The 23,408-nt window shown below is 36.6% G+C and overlaps 1 protein-coding gene across 1 annotated transcript in view; it reads right to left on the bottom strand.

Moving 5' to 3' along the window:
* Positions 1-23,408, bottom strand: part of LOC111142242 (solute carrier family 5 member 8) — a 58,840-nt gene that overhangs the window by 22,250 nt on the left and 13,182 nt on the right. Inside the window, exons 4-10 of the mRNA XM_022495284.1 lie at positions 23,238-23,305; positions 22,026-22,180; positions 19,270-19,410; positions 15,981-16,110; positions 12,496-12,584; positions 11,506-11,618; positions 5,355-5,422 (exon numbers count right to left, since the gene is read on the bottom strand). Coding sequence (XP_022350992.1) covers positions 5,355-5,422; positions 11,506-11,618; positions 12,496-12,584; positions 15,981-16,110; positions 19,270-19,410; positions 22,026-22,180; positions 23,238-23,305 — 764 coding nt within the window. The remainder of the gene's footprint in view (positions 1-5,354; positions 5,423-11,505; positions 11,619-12,495; positions 12,585-15,980; positions 16,111-19,269; positions 19,411-22,025; positions 22,181-23,237; positions 23,306-23,408) is intronic.

The following is a 23,408-nucleotide window of genomic DNA, read 5'->3' as shown; positions in this document are numbered from 1 at the left end:
GGTCCTGGAAAAGAGCCCTGTGTTGGGCTCTCTGCTCAGTGGTGGGGTTTGCTTCTCCCTTGCCTTCTGCCCCTCCTCCCTACTTGTGTTCTCTTTCTCTCAAATAAACAAATGAAATCTTAAAAAAAAATAATTCCTTTGACTATAAATGGACAAAACACTACAATCAAAATACAGGGTGACATAATGGATAAAAAAACAAGATTCATTTCTATGCTTCCTACAAGAGACTCAGTTTAGACATAAACACACCTGCAAATTAAAAGTGAGAAGGTGGAGAAGCATTTATCATGCAAAAGGACATCAAAAGAAAGCTGGAGAGGCAATACTTGTATCAGACAAATTAGACTTAAAATAAAGATCCTAGGACACCTGGGTGGCTCAGTAGTTTAAGTGTCCGACACTTGATTCCAGCTCATGTTCTCAGATTTGTGAGATTGAGCCCCATGTCAGGCTTCATGTTTAGCACAGTCTGCTTGAGATTCTCTCCCTCTCCCTTCCTAAATAAATAAATTAAATCTTTAAAAATAAAAATAAAAAAAGATCCTAACAAGAGACAAAGAAGGACACTATATAATAATAACAGGGATAATCCAACAAGAAGATATAACAATTGTAAATATTTATGCATCTAACATGGAAGTGCCCAAATACATTAAACAATAACAAACATAAAGGTACTAATTGATAGTAATACAGTAATATTAGGGGATGTTAACACCCCACTTAAATCAATGGACAGATCATCTAAATAGAAAATCAACAAGTAAACAATGGTTTTGAATGACATACTACCAGATGGATATAACAGATATATTTAAATCATTCCATCATCAAACAGCAGGATACACATTCTTTTAAGTGCACAGGGAACATTCCTCAGAATAGCTCACATATTAAGCCACAAAAGAAACCTCAACAAATTAAAAAAGATCGAAATTATACCATGCATCTTTTCTGACCACGACACTATGAAATCAGAAGTCAACCCAAGAAAAAAATCTGAAAGACCACAAATACATGGAGGTTAAATAACATGGACCCACAACTCTATGGTCAACTAATCTTCAACAAAGCAGGAAAAAATATACAGTGGAAAAAAGACAGTCTCTTCAATAAATGGTGATGGGAAAATTGGACAGCTATGTATAGAAGAATGAAACTTGACCATTCTCTTACACCATACACAAAAATAAACTCAATATGGATAAAAGACCTCAACATGAGGCAGGAATCTATCAAAATCCTAGAGGAAAACATAGGCAGTAACCTCTTCGACATCAGCCACAGCAACTTCTTCAAGACATGTCTCCAAAGGCAAAGGAAACAAAAGCAAAAATGAACTTTGGGGACTTCATCAAGATCAAAAGCTTCTGCACAGTAAAGGAAAGAGTCAGCAAAACAAAGAGGCCACCCATGGAATGGGAGAAGATATTTGCAAATGACACTACAGACAAAGGGCTGACATCCAAGATCTATAAAGAACTCCTCAAACTCAACACACAAAAAACAGATAATCATGTCAAAAAAATGGGCAGAAGACATGAACAGACACTTCTCCAAAGAAGACCTACAAATGGCTAACAGACACATGAAAAAATGTTCATCATCCTTAGCCATCAGGGAGATTCAAATCAGAACCGCATTGAGATACCACCTTACACTTAGAATGGTAAACAACAAGTGTTGGAGAGGATGTGGAGAAAGGAGAATCCTCCTACACTCTTGGTGGGAATGCAAGTTGGTGTAGCCACTTTGGAAAACAGTGTGGAGACTCCTTAAAAAATTAAAAATAGAGCTACCCTATGATGCTGCAATTGCACTACTCGGTATTTGCCCCAAGGATACAGATGTGGTGAAAAGAAGGGCCATCTGTACCTGAATAGCAGCAATGGCCACAGTGGCCAAAGTGTGGAAAGAGCCAAGATGCCCTTCAACAGACGAAAGGATAAAGAAGATATGATACATATATCCAATGGAATATTATGCCTCCATCAGAAAGGATGAATACCCAACTTTTGTATCAATATGAATTAGACTGGAGGAGATTATGCTGAGTGAAATAAGTCAAGCAGAGAGAGTCAATTATCATATGGTTTCACTTACTTGTGGAGCATAAGGAATAACATGGAGGACATTGGGTGAAGGAGAGCAGTAGTGAGTTGGGGGATACTGGAGGGGGAGATGAACCATAAGAGACTGTGGACTCTGAGAAACAAAGTGAGGGTTTTGGAGGGGAGGAGAGTAGGGGGTTGGGTGAGCCTGGTGGTGGGTATTTAAGGAGGGCGTGTATTGCATGGAGCACTGGGTATGGTACATAAGAATGAATCTTGGAACACTGAAAAATAAATTAAATTAAAAAGAACATGCTACTAAACAATGAATGGGTCAACTAGTTAACTAGGAAGCAAAATAAGAAATTAAAAAGTACACAGAAACAAATGAAAATGAAAACACAATGGTTTTGAGCCTTTGGGATGCAGAAAAAGTGGTTCTAAGAGGGAAGCTTATAGTAACACAGGCCTACTTCAAGAAGCAAGAAAAGTCTCAAAAAAACAACCTAACCTTACACCTAAAGGAGCTAGAAAAAAGAAAAACAAAGCCTAAAACTAGCAAAAGGAAGGAAATAATGAGGATCAGAACAGAAATAAATGATACAGAAACTTAAAAATATAGTAGAACAGATCAAAAAACCAGGAGTTGGTTCTTTGAAAAAAGTAATAAAATTGATAAGCCTCTAGCCAGACTTAGGAAGAAAAAAGAGGAAGGACTCAAATAAATAAAATTACAAATGAGAGAGGGAAAAATAACAACCAACACCACAGAAATACAAATAATTATAAAAGAATATTATGAAAAACAACAAATTGGATAATCTAGAAGAAATAAATTCCTAAAAACATGTAGTCTATGAAAACTGAAACAGGAAGAAATACAATATTTGAACAGACCAATTACCAGCAAAGAAACTGAATCATTAATCAAAAAACTCCCAAAAAACAGAAGTCCAGATGGCTTCACAGGTGAATTTTATCAAACATTTAAAGAAGAACTAATACCTACTCTTCCCAAATTATTCCAGAAAATAGAAAAGGAAGGAAAACTTCCAAATTCACACTATGAGGCCAGCATACCCTGATATCAAAATCAAATAAAGACACCACAAAAAAAAGAGTACAGGCCAATATCTTTGATAAACAAAGGTGCAAAAATATTCAAAAAAAATACCAGCAAACTGAATCCAACAATACATTAAAAAAATCATTTACCACAATCAAGTGGGATTTATTATTGGGTTGCAAGGGTGGTTCAATATTTGCAAATCAATGTGATGCATCACAGCAATAAGAGAAAAGATAAGAACTATATGATCATTTCAATAGACGCAGAAAAAAGCTCATATATATGAGAATACTAGCCAGCCATAAAAAAGAATGATATCTTGCCATTTATAATGACAGGGCTAGAGCTACAGAGTATAATTCTATGCAAAATAAATCAGTCAGAGAAAGACAAATATCATATGATTTCACTCATATGGAATTTAAGAAACAAAACAAAGGAGCAAGGGAAAAAAAGTAGAGAGAGAGATATGAACCAAGAAACACTCTTTTTAAAAAAAAGTTTATTTTTTCAAGGTTCTAAAATTCATTGTTTATGTACCACACCCAGTGCTCCATGCAATATGTGCCCTCCTTAATAGAAACAGACCCTTAACTATATAGAGAACAAACTGATGGTTCCTAGTGGAGAGGTGGATGGTGGGATGGATTAATAGGTGATGGGGATTAAGGAGCACACTTGTCATGATGAGCACCAGGAAATGTATGGCATCATTGAATCACTATCACTATATTGTATACTTGAAACTAATAGACCACTGTATGTTAACTAACTGGAATTAAAATTAATACTTTAAAAAACTATGGGGCACCTGGGTGGCTCAGTTGGTTAAGTATCCAACTCATGATTTTGGCTCAGGTCATGATCTGATGAATAGTGGGACTGAGTTCCACTTTGAGACCTGTGGTCAGTGGGGAATCTGCTTGAGATTCTCTCCCTCTGCCCCTCTACCCACTCATGCCCACACTCACTCTCAAATAAATGTCTTTTTAAAAAACTTAAAACAATTTATTAATTGTAAGGTGTAAATATTACTAAATATACACAGAACTTATATACTGAAAATTAAACAATGGTTATAAGAAAAATCAGAGATCTAAATAAATGAAGAGATATACTATATTCATGGATTCAAAGGTTCAATATAGTAAAGATGTCAAGTTTCCCCAAATTGATATATAGGTTTAGTGCAATTTTATCAAAATCTAAGTGACATTTTTTTTAGGTATACAGAAGATTATTCTAAACTTTATATGGAAAGGCAAAGGAATGAGAATAGTTAACACATTTTTGAAAGATAAGAATAAAGTGGAAGGGGGCGCCTGGGTGGCTCAGTGGGTTGATGCCTCTGCCTTCAGCTCAGGTCATGATCTCAGGGTCCTGAGATCGAGCCCCACATCGGGCTCTCTGCTCGGCGGGGAGCCTGCTTCCCCCCTCTCTCTCTGCCTGCCTCTGCCTACTTGTGATTTCTGTCTGTCAAATATATAAAAATAAATCTTTAAAAAAATTTTTAAAAATTAAAAAAAAGAATAAAGTGGAAGGAATTAGTTTACCTGATTCTAGACTTATTATAAAGCTACAAAAATCAAGACTGTATACTACTGGCAGAGGGACAGACACACCAGATTAATAGGACAGAAAAGAGAAACCAGAAATAAGCCCACACAAATATGCCTAGCTGATTTTTTTAAATATTTTATTTATTTGAGACAGAGAGGGAGCATGTGTATGCAAGCTGGGAAAGGTGCAGAGAGAGGGGCAAGCGGACTCTGCACTCAGTGAAGAGTCTGACAAGGGGCTCAGTCCCATGACCCCAAGATCAAGACCTGAGCTGAAATAGTCACACACCCAACTGACTGAGCCACTCAGGCACCCTCCCTAACTGATTTTTGATATAGGTGCAATTCAGTGGAAGAAACACAGCCTTTACAACTGTACATCTATAGAGAAGTGGGGGAAGGAACATCAATCTAAGTCTCACACCATTGAGGAAAACTAGGTAAAGGATTTATGGGATCTTTCTCTCTTATTTCTTAAAATTGCACATAAATCTCAACTATATCATAATAGAAAGTTTAATTTAAAAAAATTTTAAAGAATTTAGGCAATTCAGTTCCTTGCGATTGCTTTGTATAGATGACTAGAGAAGTCTGGAAGGATAGTCACATCAACATTTAAAAAAAGGAAGAATTCAGTGTTTATGATTCAAACCTTGCAGAATCAGCTCTTACCTGCAGCAAAGCTCCCATTAGTGATGCCAATGCAGCCATTCCGATGCAGAGAACTCCAAACAGCACACCTAGATGGATGACATAAAAGCCAGTGTAAACAATGGAATACTATGCAGCCATCAAAAGGAATGAAATCTTGCCATTTGCGACGACATGGATGGAACTAGAGGGTATCATGCTTAGCGAAATAAGTCAATCAGAGAAAGACAACTATCATATGATCTCCCTGATATGAGGAAGTGGAGATGCAACATGGGGGGTTAAGGGGGTAGGAGAAGAATAAATGAAACAAGATGGGATTGGGAGGGAGACAAACCATAAGTGAGCCTTAATCTCACAAAACAAACTGAGGGTTGCTGGGGGGAAGAGGGAGGGAGAGGGTGGTGGAGTTACGGACATTGGGGAAGGTATGTGCTATGGTGAGTGCTGTGAAGTGTGTAAACCTGGCGATTCACAGACCTGTACCCCTGGGGATAAAAGTACATTATATGTTTATAAAAAAATTTAAAAATTAAAAAAAAAAATCAAAAAAAAAAAAAAAAAGCCAGGGTAAAATTCAGACCGAGAGGATTAGAATTCTCAATAGAACAAGCTACCTTGTCTTTGATTCAAAGTAATTGGTATGATTGTGGTGAAAATTGGCCACATACATCAGAGCCAGCCAAAAAAAGGGAAGGGGTGTTTTCCTACAGGATCAGCAGTGTGCAAAGGGGAAAGAAAACTCTGATATTGTGTACCGGGATTAGTGACAACATTAGATTATATAAGTAAAAAAATCCCTAGCATTAACCATAGAGACTTTTAAGCTAAGAACTATTGTGTTATTAATCTAATCCTCCATAAACATTTATTTTATAAAGGAAGGCTCAGGTCTCTGTTTCCAGTTTGCCGGAAACAGGACACAATCTGTATGACATGATGGGGGAGGGGAGTAATAAACATGAGAAATTAGAGTTGTCTGATCTGAAGTGTTCATTTCTTCTGGGAAGTGACAATCCACACCAAGGGATGGTTTAGGACCTTTAGCCCTCTTGTAATCTCCAACAACATCACTAAGCCTTTCCTGTTAAACTAGCAAAGGAAGATAGTATCAAGTCTGATGTTACCCATTCTACCAACTTGTTTTCCCAAACTTTATATGAATTCTCAAGCCACCACTGTTGGTCAGATTATAATTATAGGGTTTTTTTTTCCTTTGGTTTTTATACGTTCCAGATTTTCTCCAAATACATGTTTTACTGGGTTTTTTTTTTTAAGATTTTATTTATGAGTGCTGTGAAGTGTGTAAACCTGGCGATTCACAGACCTGTACCCCTGGGGCTAATAATACATTATATGTTTATAAAAATTTTTTTAAATTAATTTTAAAAATTTTTAAAAAGATTTTATTTATCAGACAGAGATCACAAGTAGGCAGAGAGGCAAGCAGAGAGAGAGAGGAGGAAGCAGGCTCCCCGCAGAGCAGAGAGCCCGATGTGGGGCCCAGTCCCAGACTCTGGGATCATGACCTGAGCCGAAGGCAGAGGCTTTAACCCACTGAGCCACCCAGGCGCCCCTACTTTTTAAATTATAGGAAAATTTACACACATGCCCCCCAGATTTTTATTTTTGAATATTTTCATTTAGCACAAATCACCTGTATTCAGTCAATATAATTTCCCACATAAAAAATCAAAACACAAAAAGAATAACTTTGCTCATTATAAAATCAGTGCATTCATTACATCTAATTTACACTAGAAGTCACATCTTTGTTAAGTATATTGGGTAAATAACCTTATTGCACCTGAATGGAAAACTTATATTAATTTTTTACATAGAGTTCATGTCACAGTGATCTTTTAAGCCTCCAAATCCTAGTGTAAATAGTATTTCCAATATATTTAGTTTGATTTTTCTATATCTGATAGCTCATGAATGGTCACCACTATGGAGTTTTGGTATTCAAAGTTAATGGAAATACATACAAATTACTTTCCATGTTCTTCTCTATGATGTCCTTACTGTTCATACCTCAAGATAATGACTTTATATAATTCTTCAAAGTCAATGAAAACCTCATCTACACTAGCAGAGTTGATTTGTTATTAATTACCATCAACATCCTTCCTTGAGCACCAGCTAGTGCTTCTTATTTTATGCCCATTATCTCTAAACCTCATGGAACCTGCAAGATTAATACTTTTGCAACATTTTTCATACAAAAAAATTCAAGCTGTATTGAGTTATTGGGTTTGCTTGAGGCTAACAAATTGGTAAAGCAAGACTGGGTCTGTCTGGCTTCAAAAGTTTCTATTTAAAAGCATCTAGCTTCAATAATCCTATAATGAACCAATCTAAATACTCTTTAGGAAGCATTGTATCATTCTGAAATTATGCTCCAGGATGAAAATTAGGCACATAATAAGATGATGCAATGTTATTTAAATTTAAGGGACACCAAAGAATAAAAATTAAGTATTTATTCCAGGCTATAGTCAAGATGATTACATATAGAATTATGGTTCAAAATAGAATATTATTTACTATTTCTTTGACAGCCTATTAGTGTTACTCAGTTGAAGTTAAATATTCTTTTTAAAAACAAGTTTGTTACTCATTCATCCTAGAATACATATAACTAAGATGTCAAACACAAAGAATGAAGTACAGTAACCAGATTCCTTTGAGTCCAATTGGTCCATTTGGGACATCTGGGAACTGGGGTCTTTAAACCTTTCCATGCAACTGATATTTAACCCCTAATAAGGTCCTATAATCTATCAATAGAAGTTGAACATTCCTTGTACAATATAATTGACTATCTCCAGGGCAGTCTGCATGTACAGATAGGATAGACAACCAAGATGGGTCAAAAATCCTAATAGTTTGTTTCTTTATCTTCAATTCATACACACAGACTATTTACTCTATTTTGGGGGGGTCAGGTTTTCTTTTTTTATTTAAAATCCATTAGCTAACATATAGTACCTCATTAATTTCAGATGTAGTGTTCGATAATTTACCAGTTGCGTACACCAGTGTTCTGTACTTTAAGCTGACGGTGCCCTCTTATGTAATAAAGAAGAAAAATGTGGTTCTTGGCTCCAAACTAAGGGTATTTCTTAAAACTGTTGACTAAAGTTTGGAAAGGAAGAGGGTTGAATTTTTTCTGTGGCTAAGTATTTTTTTTTTTTTTATGATTTTTTAAATTTTATTTTTTATAAACATATATTTTTATCCCCAGGGGTACAGGTCTGTGAATCGCCAGGTCTACACACTTCACAGCACTCATCATAGCACATACCCTCCCCAATGTCCATAATCCCACCCCCCCAACCCCCCTCCCCCCATTAACCCTCAGTTTGTTTTGTGAGATTAAGAGTCACTTATGGTTTGTCTCCCTCCCAATCCCATCTTGTTTCATTTACTCTTCTCCTACCCCCTTAAGCCCCCATGTTGCATCTCCTCTCCCTCATATCAGGGAGATCATATGATAGTTGTCTTTCTCCGATTGACTCACTTCGCTAAGCATAATACCCTCTAGTTCCATCCACGTCGTCGCAAATGGCAAGACTTCATTTCTTTTGATGGCTGCATAGTATTCCATTGTGTATATATACCACATCTTCTTTATCCATTCGTCTGTTGATGGACATCTAGGTTCTTTCCATACTTTGGCTATTGTAGACATTGCTGCTATAAACATTCGGGTGCACGTGCCCCTTCGGATCACTACGTTTGTATCTTTAGGGTAAATACCCAGCAGTGCAATTGCTGGGTCATAGGGTAGTTCTATTTTCAACATTTTGAGGAACCTCCATGCTGTTTTCCAGAGTGGTTGCACCAGCTTGCATTCCCACCAACAGTGTAGGAGGGTTCCCCTTTCTCCGCATCCTCGCCAGCATCTGTCATTTCCTGACTTGTTAATTTTAGCCATTCTGACTGGTGTGAGGTGGTATCTCATTGTGGTTTTGATTTGTATTTCCCTGATGCCGAGTGATGTGGAGCACTTTTTCATGTGTCTGTTGGCCATCTGGATGTCTTCTTTGCAGAAATGTCTGTTCATGTCCTCTGCCCATTTCTTGATTGGATTATTTGTTCTTTGCGTGTTGAGTTTGCTAAGTTCTTTATAGATTTTGGACACTAGCCCTTTATCCGATATGTCATTTGCAAATATCTTCTCCCATTCTGTCAGTTGTCTTTTGGTTTTGTTAACTGTTTCCTTTGCTGTGCAAAAGCTTTTGATCTTGATAAAATCCCAAGAGTTCATTTTTGCCCTTGCTTCCCTTGCCTTTGGCGATGTTCCTAGGAAGATGTTGCTGCGGTTGAGGTCGAAGAGGTTGCTGCCTGTGTTCTCCTCAAGGATTTTGATGGATTCCTTTCTCACATTGAGATCCTTCATCCATTTTGAGTCTATTTTCGTGTGTGGTGTAAGGAAATGGTCCAGTTTCATTTTTCTGCATGTGGCTGTCCAATTTTCCCAACTCCATTTGTTGAAGTTGTGAAAATGTCTATGCTACCTAAAGCAATCTACACATTTAATGCAATTCCTATCAAAGTACCATCCATTTTTTTCAAAGAAATGGAACAAATAATCCTAAAATTTATATGGAACCAGAAAAGACCTCGAATAGCCAAAGCAATATTGAAAAAGAAAGCCAAAGTTGGTGGCATCACAATTCCGGACTTCAAGCTCTATTACAAAGCTGTCATCATCAAGACAGCATGGTACTGGCACAAAAACAGACACATAGATCAATGGAACAGAATAGAGAGCCCAGAAATAGACCCTCAACTCTATGGTCAACTAATCTTCGACAAAGCAGGAAAGAATATCCAATGTGGCTAAGAATTTTAACATAGATTTGGGATATGAAGAAGTGAAAAAAGAAGGATAGCCAAATAAGGACCCTGAAAAGATGCTCAACATCACTCATCATCAGGTAAACAAATCAAAACCACAATGAGATATTACCTCACACCTGTCAGAATGGCTAAAATCAACAACAAAAGAAACAACAGGTGTTGGCAAAGATATGGAGAAAGGCAAACCCTCCTGCACTTGTGGTGGGAAAGCAAACTGGTGCAGTCGCTGTATGTATGTAAGAGTATGGAGATTCCTCAAAAGGTTAAAAATAGAACTACCCTATGATCCAGCAATTGCAGTACTAGGTTTTTACCCGAAAAATAGAAAAATGCTGATTTGAAGGGATACATGCACCCCAATGTTTATAGCACCATTGTCTATAATAGCTAAATTATGGAAACAGCTTAAGTGTCATTAGCTGATGAATGGATAACGACAATGTGGTATACATACACAATATTAGCCATAAAGAATGAAATCTTGCCATTTATAATGACATAGATGGAGCTAGAGTATATAATGACAGGTGAAATAAGTCAGTCAGAGAAAGACAAATACTGTATGACTTCACTCATATGTGGAATTTAACAACACAACAAACAAGCACAGAGGGGGAAAAAGAGGGAGGCAAATCAAGAAACAGACTCTTAACACAGAGAACAAGCTGACGGTTACCAGAAGGGAGGTGGGTAGAGGGATGCATGAAATAGGTGATGGGGATTAAGGACTGCGCTTGTCATGATGAGCACTGGGTGTTGTATGGAAGTGTTGAATCACTGAAACTAATATTACAGTGTATGTTAATTAACTGGAATTTAAGTTAAAACTTAAAAAAAAAATAAGGACCCCTGGATATTGTTCTTCGTGGTCCCCTGACAATTAATTGCTTGAAGTGTCTCTCAAATCTTGATTGCAAATACAGCATGACTACATTTAGTCATAGGCATGCATATGTATATATACATTAACACTCATAGGTTCTTACCCTATATCTTCCATGGAAAAGATTTCTGGTATTTCTTTTTTTTCTTTCTAAATATTTTATTTATTTATTTATTTATTTATTTATTTATTTATTTAAGAGAGAGAGAACTAGCATGAGAGGGGAGAAGATCAGAGGGAGAAGCAGACTCCCCAGGGAGTTGGGAGCCCGATGCAGAACTCAATCCCAGAACTCCAGGATCACAACCCAAGCAGAAGGCAGTTGCTTAACCAACTGAGCTGCCCAGGTACCCAAGATTTCTGGTATTTCTAAAAATCATCTCTTCAAGGTAAAATGGGATCGTGAAAATGGAAACTCACTCATTCCTTGGGAAATCCAAGAGAGAGACCTTTCTGAGAGCGATCTGAAGTGAGGTTTAATTAGATCTTCCACAGTTACTGCTGCTAAAGCATTAATACTGGAGGACACTGTGCTGTAAGAGAAAAATCAATCTTTTGATTTATAATATTTTAACTTTGATAGTACTTTAAGTAGGAATAAGAAAGGGGGAACCAAACTGTCAATATAACCAGATTTCTACTATATTTTTAATGATTACAACACCCTCTTTCTGGAAGCTGCTATCATCCAAGAATGATTCAGGCAACATCCAAAGGGTTGATAGTGAGGAGAAGAATTTTATGTTGCTTCCACTTTGCAATAAATCCTTAGTGTCTATGGAGAGAATTTACACAGACTACATAGTACTACTATGTAATGACTTTAAAATATATTCCTTTTTGTGCATAGAAAGGACTGTCATAAATCCTTAGAAACATATGCCATAAATATCAATACTATTAATTTCCTGGATCCTCACTAACACTGTACATGTTAATAATAAGAATTCATTCCCTGGCACAAACACTGGAAAAAAGTACAATGAGTAAGTTGAAAGGCAGAACAAGATTCTTTGGACAGTGTATATTATTCAGCATGTAATAGGAGATTTAATTCTAATTTTCCATTTGACCATGTTTAGATATACATACAGTTTAAACTAAGACTGTAGGCATCCCTTTTTGATAATCAGTGAAAACTACAATCAATTGATCATTTTTATGATGACCTTACATAGTATGTGATGATGTATTACAGTAGAGCCCAAGTTAAAAGTGGAGACTGAGGTTAATAGACTGATAGTTCACATGGGTAAGAGTGAGACCAACAGAGAAGATACATGGAGTAAATTACCCACTTTGGGACACTGGTGCTCATATACAAAATTCAGCTTTATCCCCCAAAATATCCAATAACGAAAGAAAGATCCCAACAGGAAAACCATGTATTATTAGAGTCATAGTTTATACCTTAATGTTCCACTATAAGCACAGGCCACAAAAAGTCCAGGAAGTCCCGGAAAATCTTGCAGAATGTCCAGTACCAAATAAGGCATGAGCTGAAAAATTCCAAAATTTACTTCTGAGTGTTATTTGCTATCAAATAAAATTAATTAATGCCTCATTTATCTTGTGTTCTTCAAGAATTAAAGGAACCTATTCCATATAGTTGAAATTTCTAAATATGAAAAATTAAACTCGTTTATTGCTAATACTTAAAATAATAGCAGAGTAGTTAAGAACACAGGGTCTGGATTCAGACAGAAGTGGTCTTTGTTACTTCTCTAAGACTTAGTCTCTTCATCTGTAAAGCAGGGGTACTAAAACTAACCTCACAGACTTATTATAAAAGTTAAATTATATCATCTATGTAAAGCTCTTAGCATAGTACATGGAATACAGTAAATGCTTGATAAAAGGTAGCTGTTCTCATTCTTTGGAATAAAAAATCAATTTAAAGGAAATATTTTACATACCTCTATGCTTAAGTAATAAGCAGCATTCACTTAACTTTACAGATGACTCAAAGATCTTTGTGAACTTTAATCACTGCCCAGGACTGAAAGTGTAATTATAGCTGCATACAGTATGAGACATAGTGACAAGTAGAGAGTAACCTCGGGAAGTTCCTGAAATGTGCTTTTTATAAAGGTCCTGATACCACAGTCTCTCATGGTGAGGGTTTGAAAGGGGAGGGAGGTGGGAGGTTAGGTGAACTTGGTGGTGGGTTTTAAGGAGGGCACGTATTGCATGGAGCACTGTGTGTGGTGCATAAACAATGAATCTTGGAACACTGAAAGAATACAATACAATACAGTACAATACAATACAATAAAACAAAACTATTAGCCCTATTTCAATAAAAAAAAGTTCCTGATACCAACTTACTTTCTGATAAGTTACTTTTTAAAAAGATAATATTAAATAAGGATGGGAAGGTTTATTACTTCAGTACTATGTCACATGACAGTCTTCTGGCAAAACTGATTTTTAAATTAAAAGGATCCTAGGAGGAAAATATTCTAGGAAAATTCCTCTCACTTGCACTGAATCATTCTCAAGTCCTTCTCCAATAGTAAAGAGTGGATGTCATGTCCTATCTCATCAGCCTTTTCTGATTTCATTTGACAAAGGTTGTTACAGTATGTGGACAAACAAGCTCCAATGTTACAAGGGTCAGTGTTCAGTCATTTTAAGAATGTTTCCACTTCATCCAAAGCTTACTAATTTTTTAGTCTCAGAGAGAACAGAACTTATCTCTATATGAAATCAAGACCCAGTGTTCCCAAGATATCTTAAAAGTGTAACTTCAAGCAGTATTCCATACTTAAACATCAAATTTCCATTGTTACTGGGATAACAAGACCTAATATCAATTTTCTCAAAAGTCCTTGGGGGTGATATTTCATATTCCAACTGGCCCCCTCAGGTATAGGTCCAACAAGGTAAGACTGACAGATAGAAAAATAGTAAAACTCTATCTAGACACTAATCTTTCTTCCTCGGGGTAAGCTCCAGCAGAGTGTCGCAGAAATACATCTTTGCTCTCCTTGGGTTAATTTTTTGACCTGACTTTCTACTACTGGGCCTTATGTGCATTGTATCCCTAGGGAAATGTTAATTGCATTAACTCCTCAATAATCAATACAATACCTGAATCATCCAATCAGGAGGAAACTTTCTTTTTCTTTTTTTTTTTTCTTTTAAGATTTTATTTATTTATTTGACAGAAACAGCTAGAGAGGAAACACAAGCAAGGGGTGGAGAAGGAGAAGTAGGTTTCCAGCTGAGCAGGGAACCCTGCCTATGCGGGGCTTGATCCCAGGACGCTGGGATCATGACCTGAGTCAAAAGCAGAAGCTTGACAACTGAGCCACTCACGTGCCCCGAAACCTCTTTCTTTTTAAAAAATTCAGTACAGGGGCACCTGGATGGCTCAGTGGGTTAAAGCCTCTGCCTTTGGCTCAGGTCATGATCCCAGGGTCCTGGGATTGAGCCCCGCATCGCATCGGGCTCTCTGCTCATCAGGGAGCCTGCTTCCTCCTCTCTCTCTCTGCCTGCCTCTCTGCCTACTTGTGATCTCTGTCGAGTAAATAAATAAAATCTTAAAAAAAAAAATTCAGTACAGGCTCTTTAAAAGTGGATGCATGCAAGACACCCCTGAATGCATTCTAAGGCAAGAAGTCTCAAGGGTAGGAAGGTATAGATACTTTTTGTTGTTGTCATCTAGGGTTAGGGGAAGATAGATGAGAAACATTTTTAACATCCCTATTATCGTCATGATATAAACTACAGACAAAACATTCTTCACTAGAGAGCATATGAGGGAAGAGTGCATCTACCTTCAAAGTAAACATGATTCTTAGATTCTCTGAGCAAATAGGAAAGATCTATTTATTCACAGGAGGATACATGTGAACATAGGGTTGAGACGCACAGCTCAAGGAGGTTCTCATTTTCTAGTCCCACAAAACTGCATTATTTTTCTAGGAGTATGTGATGCATTTATGTCAAGACAAAATTCAGTCTATCTTCAATCTAATGAGTCTTCTGGGCACTTGATTTACAAGCAAGTCTTAGAACATAATTTTGGCAAGAACCCAAGCTTCGGAGTCTAGCGGTCCTGGGTTTGAATTCTAGCTACACTTTCTGAAAGGTGGTATACAGCATCGGCGTTCAAAGTTAGAACTCTGGTGGCAGCCTGCCTGTACTTGAATTCTGGTTCCAGGTTTACTAGCTATTACATAGCTTGTCTGTGCCTCAGTTTCCTCATCTTTGAAAGGGATATAATGAGAGCACCTATCTCAGTGTGTAGCTTTAAGGATTCAAAGTTGAAGTTTATAGAAAGCACTTATGACAGGATGATGAATTCTTGAGGCTATACTTATTTATCAGCCCTATGACCTTGAGCAAGTAATATAACCTCTCTGTGAATCACTCATTTCCTCATCTCTAGATTTATAATTACTGGGTTATGAGAATTAAAAGAGATAAAGCACGCAAAGCTCTAGGCACATTCTCTCACTGCTTGGTTGGTACTCTATAAATGTTCACTCATTAGATCTGTTTCTCTATCATTTAAGAACTGGAAGGTAAGCTGTTGATATAAAAGTGATCTAAGAATATTCACAAAATGTTTTACACCACCATGGTTTGTATATAGTTTTTCTTCTTTAACTGTATTTACATTTCTATTCCCAGTGTTGACCTAGTTCTCTTTAACACTTGGCTTGGAATTTTCTAGGTATTTCAATATTTTAATCTTGGATACAGCATTCTTCCTTCTTGCTATATATGCTAAAATAAATTTTTGCCAAATGCTTTCTAGAAATTAAAGATGATTATATTGTACTCATTTGCTCTTTCGCTATAAAAACATGAATACTCTTTCCTCCCAAACTAATAAGCTTTCTGGATAACATTAATACACATGTAAGAAAGACATGGTACTAAACCTGGTCTGGTGCAGATACTTTCTTGGCTGTCCAAGGATCACAGTCATGGTACCTGGAATATAGGGCAAGCCCACATAACACTGAGCAGACAAGGATTGCCCAGAGTCCCAGAAGATTGATGTAGAGAGACCTAAGGAAATGAAAACAAACCAGCAAATGATATTTGTAATTTCCATCCCAAAGATAGGAAACTTGTTACATACACAGAAGAGACCTTCGTGATTACTCAATAAATGCACAGAATCTTTCGGTTATCAAAAATGCTATCTATTTTATTCTAGCCTAACCTTCTGCTTGTGCTGTCAATCAACAATGTATTTCAAAATACTTGGAATAGATGGGGGCTTCTCTACTGAATAGATGTGTATATCCTGGTCAGAGTTCCACGGGCATTATCAGCTTTATAATGATATCCAGTTATACTATTTCAGGGCTTCCTGTCATGAAGTAAAGATTTTTAATGGTCAACAGAGCAGTAACTATTACTCATTTTTCCTTTTTAAAGTAATGGAGTTTAAAACTGCTAACCACTGTTAGCATCTACATAGAAACTCATTGAACTTGTTTAAATGTGGTTTGTAATATCACCTAGTAAGTATGAGAGGCAAACCTGCATTCCTTGAACAGGTATCTTCTCCAACAACATTCAGCATCATAATACATGGTGCGTGCTCCAGGAGAACAGTACTGGAGTCAGACCTGAACATAAATCTTGGTTCCATCTACCATATATGACCCTGGGCAAGTCATTTAGCTTCTCTGATCTTCAGCTTCTTCCTTTATAACTACAGATAATGATGCCTACCTTGCAGAGTTTTAACATTAGATGAAATAGTACGTATTCCATAGCACAGTGCTTGGCATGGAACGACATTTGTTAAATAGTAATTATTGACATTGAGTGCTAATGGCACCGAATTCTATGCCTTAATAATCAAGTGAATAGTAAACATTGTTCTCACTATGGTGTCCTCATCTCTTTTCCCCAGTAGTGCTGTAGTGAATACTGCAAAATGTTGCCCTAGGTGGAAGAGAGGTACTGTCCTCAAAGTCATGCCTCCTTCCTTGGGGTACCTATGTCCAGTGACTACTAGATTCAGAATTTTAAAGGATCAGTCTCCTTACCCTAACCTAGGACAAATCTGGAGTCAGTTCAGCATTAGGGCTCCCCCTAAGGCTTGGCTGAGAAACAGCATTACAATCCAACTTCTCTCTTTGGCCAATTCTGCTTCCTTCTCTTCTCTTTCTTCTACAGGTGGTGATTCCCCCACAGTCTCTGGCATGCCAACCTCCATTTCAGAGTCTGTTTCAGGAGAATGCACCTTCAACAGGTACCAAACAACAGATTGCTAACCTTTTCCCTTGATTGACTAAATTTACTCTATGTTTTGCTATTAGCTAAAAATAGCCTAAGTAACTACAGCTCATCTCCAAATCACCAGAAAATATATCCAGACACTTTCCTGCTCACATACCCTTGTTCACAAAGGAGTCTAATACTTTACTATATAGTTTTATTTGACTTTAATACCACTCAAATAGATCACTTATCAATAATATCTGATACTCTCCGCAGTTGATCAATGTCAATAGGTCTTACTTAACTTTTTGACTGGGATTCATTCTTCTCATGGAGCCACAGTTAAAAAGTAGGAGAAAATGGTTCCTATCAGCTCAGGGAGTCGGCTGAGGGCCATTCCAAAGGAAATTCTTTCTTATTAAGAAAGCTCTAAGCTCGGGGCGCGTGGGTGGCTCAGTGGGTTGAGCCTCTGCCTTCAGCTCAGGTCATGATCCCAGGGTCCTGGGATCGAGCCCCACATCCGGCTCTCTGCTCCGCAGGGAGCCTGCCTCCACCTCTCTCTCTGCCTGCCTCTCTGCCTACTTGTGATCTCTGTCTGTCAAATAAATAAATAAAATCTTTAAAAAAAAAAAAAAGAAAGAAAGCTCTAAGCTCTAATGCTGGTCTCTTAGTTATAAAATTAGGCCTTTGAGTTTCATGTTCCCAAAGAAACAGAAGAGCATATGCATAATTAATTTTGGAGACACATTAGCTCTAGTGTAGATTTAATGTCCAGTGGATCACTGGATGTATAAATTACATTCCTTCAAAGTTCCTTAAAATACCAGAACACTTAAGCTCACTTTTGGGGGATTCTATATCCAGTTATTGTGCTGATATTTGTGTAGATCTTTTACTATTGAATTTTCCAAACACAGATAATGTCTAAACCTATTTACTCTCAATATATTGGGTTATGACATGTGACATCACAATATTTTCATGTTCTTTGAATAGAAATTTAATTGCCATTCCTTGTCCTACTCCAACCACCCAGTTACTCTTAATCTATTTATAACTTTTAAGGTCTTAAATGCATGTGGGCCAGTCAGCTTTATCTATCAGCATGGGGAGCAGGGGTCACCGTACTGATCCGAGACCTGCTGAGAAAGAACCAGCCACCATTTATATTCTTTGCTCACCAAGACTGGACTGAGAATTCCCTGATCACGTCATCCTTCTGACCTCTGGGCTGTGTCCAAATAAATGTCTATATGGAATGCTCTCCCGCTAGTCTCTACCTGCCCATATATGGTCATTATTCAGGATCTGCTTGGTTGACAGGAATCTCTCAACCAATCTCTGCCTTCATATCCTATGATTTGAGGTCACATTTACTGGACGACTACCAAGTGTGTGCCAGGCACATTTTACAATACCTCTCCTGAGCTGTATAATATTTCTTATGCTCATTTTGTAAATTTGGAAACTGAGACTCAGGGAGACTAAGTAACTGGCCACTCAAATAGCAAGTATTAGAGCAGAGTTATAAACCCATGACTATGTCTGAAAATAAAATATACCAGCATATCTGGCAATATAATGCCTTTACCATTTCTTCTATCATTATATTGTTCCAAAGAACTGTGATACTTTTCTAGGGTTATTTCGCTTTTTGCATACTTGTATATGTTTTCATAACTAGATGTTAAGTTCCTTTATTAGAAGAGCCATATAATTCTAATTTTTATCCTCCATAACTCCTTATACAAATAGATACACAATAAATGCCTACTTAGTTAATAGGATTTATTTTACTTAATAATTCATATAAATATTTTAAATATCTGATTTAAAATACACTTGATTCTTTTATAACTAAGTATATAATTTATTTCTTGGAATTTCATGATACAAAAGGCTTAAACCTGAGCAAAGCTTGACTAATTAACAAGTTTCAATAAAGACACTGGTGGTTATTAATGATTTCCATACCAGAGTTTGGCTTACATTTTTGCCTGGAACCTGCTTTTACAGGAAATATATCTCTGTACTTGGGATTGGTTGACACCATAGATGCTGGTCCATGTGAAGGTCCCTCCTATAATAATTGTCCAGAATGTATGTCTTTGCAAAGGATTGGGATCAAAACTAAATGAAAAGAAACAGAAAACAAATTTTAACTGTAAGCAAAAAACTACAGAAAATCCTAGAATATTTTTTGGAAGCAAGCAATGTGTATCTATATAAATATGCACACAGATATAAACACATACAAATTTATTAAATAATAAAAAAGGCAAAAAATTCCTAACTTAAGTTCAATGAAATAAAAATGGATACTTTCAGAGAATTGGAAATTCTGGATGGGACTGAAGGAAAACAAATGTTCTAATTATTCTGAGCTTTCATAAAAATTGTTCTCCAGTGGCCTTAGGAAATTGTTATTTAAATAAGTCTGCTGTGCTATAATCAGAGAAAAGCATGAAACTAAAAAGAGAGAGAGCAATAAAGAGAGTTAGGTTCCTAAGTGCACCATAGCAATAGATAGGGTACTAAAATGAACACAAAATTGACACATTTTGCATATATAATTTCTCTCCTAACACATGTATAGTCATATTTCTAATTTATATTCAAGCTCAAGAACTCAATTAATGCAGTTTAAAGGCTTTCATCTTCTAAAATTACCATGTCATTATAATCATACTTTCTTAAATGCTGTGTGCACAAGCTAAATGTTAATAGTGAAAAGTCACTAAACGACATGTACTTAAGTCCAAAATATTGTCACAAAGAAAGCTCAACTTCTGTATTGAATATGTGTTTTAATTCTTCTTAATGCATTATCTTGGAAGGAATGATTCTGTTCATCCATGAAACACAATATAAGTTTGACAAATTTCTGCAAAATTGGCTTTCATAGAAACTTTCTAAAAATTATGAAATTCTGCAAATCCATTTCAATCTTATATTTAAGATGAGTTTTCAGATTTCATGTATATCCCAGCATTCCTATGGAAATATAAGAGCCTCTACTCCATTCTCTAACACTTCATATCAAAGTTGTGTTTCAAGGGTGTTGACCCTTTAACCCATAGAGAAAACAGCTACTATATTAGCTAATGGAAGTCAAGAGCCAAAAGGTTTCAGGAATCTACTTGAAGGAAGTAAGACAAGATTTAGAATACCCAATTTAGTGGTTTTAGGCCATACAAAATAAGTATGACAACTATAACCATACAGACAATACCAACACAAAATCCTTCTCTTGCTTTATCACCACCAGAGCAGGTATTTTGCCCACCAATATTCTCAAACATATCAGACACACAAGAGATACACAATAAAGCTTTTCATTATTATTTAATAGTTGGCATCCTCCATAGTAAAGGTCATAAAAGTGTCTAATCTTTTACTTTTAATAATCTCTTATTGGTGTATAAGTTGTCACTTCAATGAAGCAATATGGGCTGCCTTTGTACAAAGTGAGAGTTATCTTGCAGAAAAATTAATGATTCTACCTCTCCCCTCAGCCTCGCCTACTAGGAAATTTAGGAGTAAGCAAGATCTTCTGAGTGTCCATTAGTTGTTTCTGCTTCTCTGTATCTATTCTCTTGTCCTCTAGTAATGGCAACCCAATCTGCTTTGGGGAAATGACCATTTTACCATAAAGTAGTCTAAATGGTTGTCAATAATATGTCCTGTTCTGCCACAGCTAAGGGATGGAATAATGCCCAGGCTAGGACAACTGGAGGTGCTCTTCCTTGGAATCTCAGTCTTGAGGTTAAAAAGCAATTATTGAAAATAGTGGAAGTTGACTCATCATAATTCAACTTATCTCTGCAATTAACACAATGTCCTTGACCAGTTTCTGAAAAGGCTCTTCTCAAACATTAGCACCATTTTCAGAAAACTAGAAAAGAGTCACCAAGAAAGAAATGTTTTTTCTTTCTTCTTGCCAGTGATTTCAGCTTGCCTCTCTCAAAGTAGGGCTGCTTGAAGAGGAAATAAGCCAGTCCATATGAAAATGAGCCCCTCCCCACATTGAACATAACAAGAATGACACTACTGATCCACACCAAAAGGTGTTTTAAATATTCCTCTAAGCTGTGTGGTATATCTGTGATGAAATATCTAGTTTCTCCACTGGTCTTTCAATCTAGGAAAACTAAATAGCTGTTGAGGATATGCTATATTGTACAATATACTGACACTTGAGGCATTAGTAATAATTTTCTAGTCAATACTCTAGAAATAATATATAATATTATAAAATATTTGTACATATATAATTACGAAATATAATAATAATATATATTGCCAGGGCAATATCAATAGAAAAATTCTCTAGGCTGCTTGAAACAAAGAACTGTCAGAATGACAGCATGATCCTTTAGTGTTTTTCTCTTAAGAGGTTTCCTTTTCCTATTTCTCCACTCCCTCTTCCCTAATTACACTAACCCACCCTTTGACCAATTCCAGATTTTAATATCTGGAAGAAAAATGCTCTTTTGCTATCAATCCTTTCTCAGAAGGAAGTTACATTCTATGTAACTAAGCAACCATCTGACTGCTTTAACCCCTTAAAGACCTGGTAGAAACCCCTCACATATTAACATACCAGCTCAATTTTTCATACCACATTCTTAGCCATCTATTTGTTTTCTGATGTAAATCTACTACTTCAATGATGAAATTATTTTTATAGGAAAGAAAAAAACAAAAGGAGTGTTCTATTGACCAGGAGATAAATAGCAACTTACTTCCAGAAGTTTAATCTTCCACCATTATAGCTATCATTTAGAATAGTGCTGATTCCACCTTGAATCACTACAGCTTGTATAATCACAGATGCAAATCCAGCCACCATGATCCCAATTTGAAAAACATCTGTCCAGATAACTGCTTTAAGACCACCCTTTGAGGGAAAAAAATATTAGGATTAATGCTCTTATCAGACATTATTATCATCTACATGCTTATATATCATGCTGGACAAGAATAATGAAAACACAGATCTTGGCCAAGGAATACACTTAAGGTAATAGACAGTAAGGTTGGGAGAACCTTCAAAAGAGGGTGTGATTTAAGCCAACCTTTCAGACAGAAGCAGAGGTGAAGATGGAAGGTCATCCCAGAAGAGAAAACAGCGTGGACAAAAGCACAAAGAATTCAAAGTACATGACATGGTGAATGCGGCCAGAGTGAAACTGCAAAAGGCAATGTCATAGATTTTATCCTATAAGCAGGGCTGATATTCAATCAAGTATGCACACAGAATGTCATGCCAGTTGTTGACATACTAAAATTGTTTTGTACTAGCCACTGACACAAACTTCCCAGTGTCTCTCTCCAGTCCCTGTGTCCTTGGCTGAACTATCCCCTCCCTGAGATCCCCATCTTCTAAAAAAATCCACTAAAGTCTTAAGACCTATTATGTCAGATATACCACAAGAGTTGCACCACTTCTAGAAACTAGCATCCATTATAATACCAGTGTCCATACTATCTGGTTGTTACATATTTTGACTGCGATTCCCGCCTTTAGGCAATGGGAAACTATCTTACGTTTCTTTTCTTTTTTTTTTTTAATCTAAATTTATTTTTTCAGTGTTCCAAGATTCATTGTTTATGCACCATACCCAGTGCTCCATGCAATATATCTTAGGTTTCTAAGCTGAGATAGTATGAGCACAAATATAATAATTTAGCAATAGTAAGGGTGAAGTAGGAGACAAGACTCAGGACCACCGCAATGGATCAGGTAAAAGAAAAAAGTTTTAGTTATAATCAATGCTCTATAAAGAATCAAATTTTTCCCCAGCTGGACTCTTTCTTATAAAAAAGTTACACTGTGGGTGGTAGGAGTAGGAGCGGACATACAAACAATCTAGTCTGCAGAACACAACTATTGGAATTTTCAACTTTGCAAAACAGTTGGTAGAGTGAAAGAAGAAATAAGGTTCTTGACATACCAGTGTGCAGTAGAATGTACAGACCACCCCTGTTGCCACTACTGCACCCCACAGATCAAATCCCGTGACTGTAAAAAGAAAAAAAGAAAAGAAAATGCATGTATAACTGTGAAACATGTATAATAAAAATATTTCTCAAAAAATCATCAATAGGTAGTGATATTATTTATG

This window comes from Enhydra lutris, unplaced genomic scaffold (assembly GCF_002288905.1).
Source record: "Enhydra lutris kenyoni isolate GAN:26980312 unplaced genomic scaffold, ASM228890v2 scaffoldscaffold7, whole genome shotgun sequence".
Classification (NCBI taxonomy): Eukaryota; Metazoa; Chordata; class Mammalia; order Carnivora; family Mustelidae; genus Enhydra; species Enhydra lutris.
The sequence above is the reverse complement of the archived record's forward strand: the minus strand, read 5'-3'. Positions and strand labels throughout refer to the sequence as shown.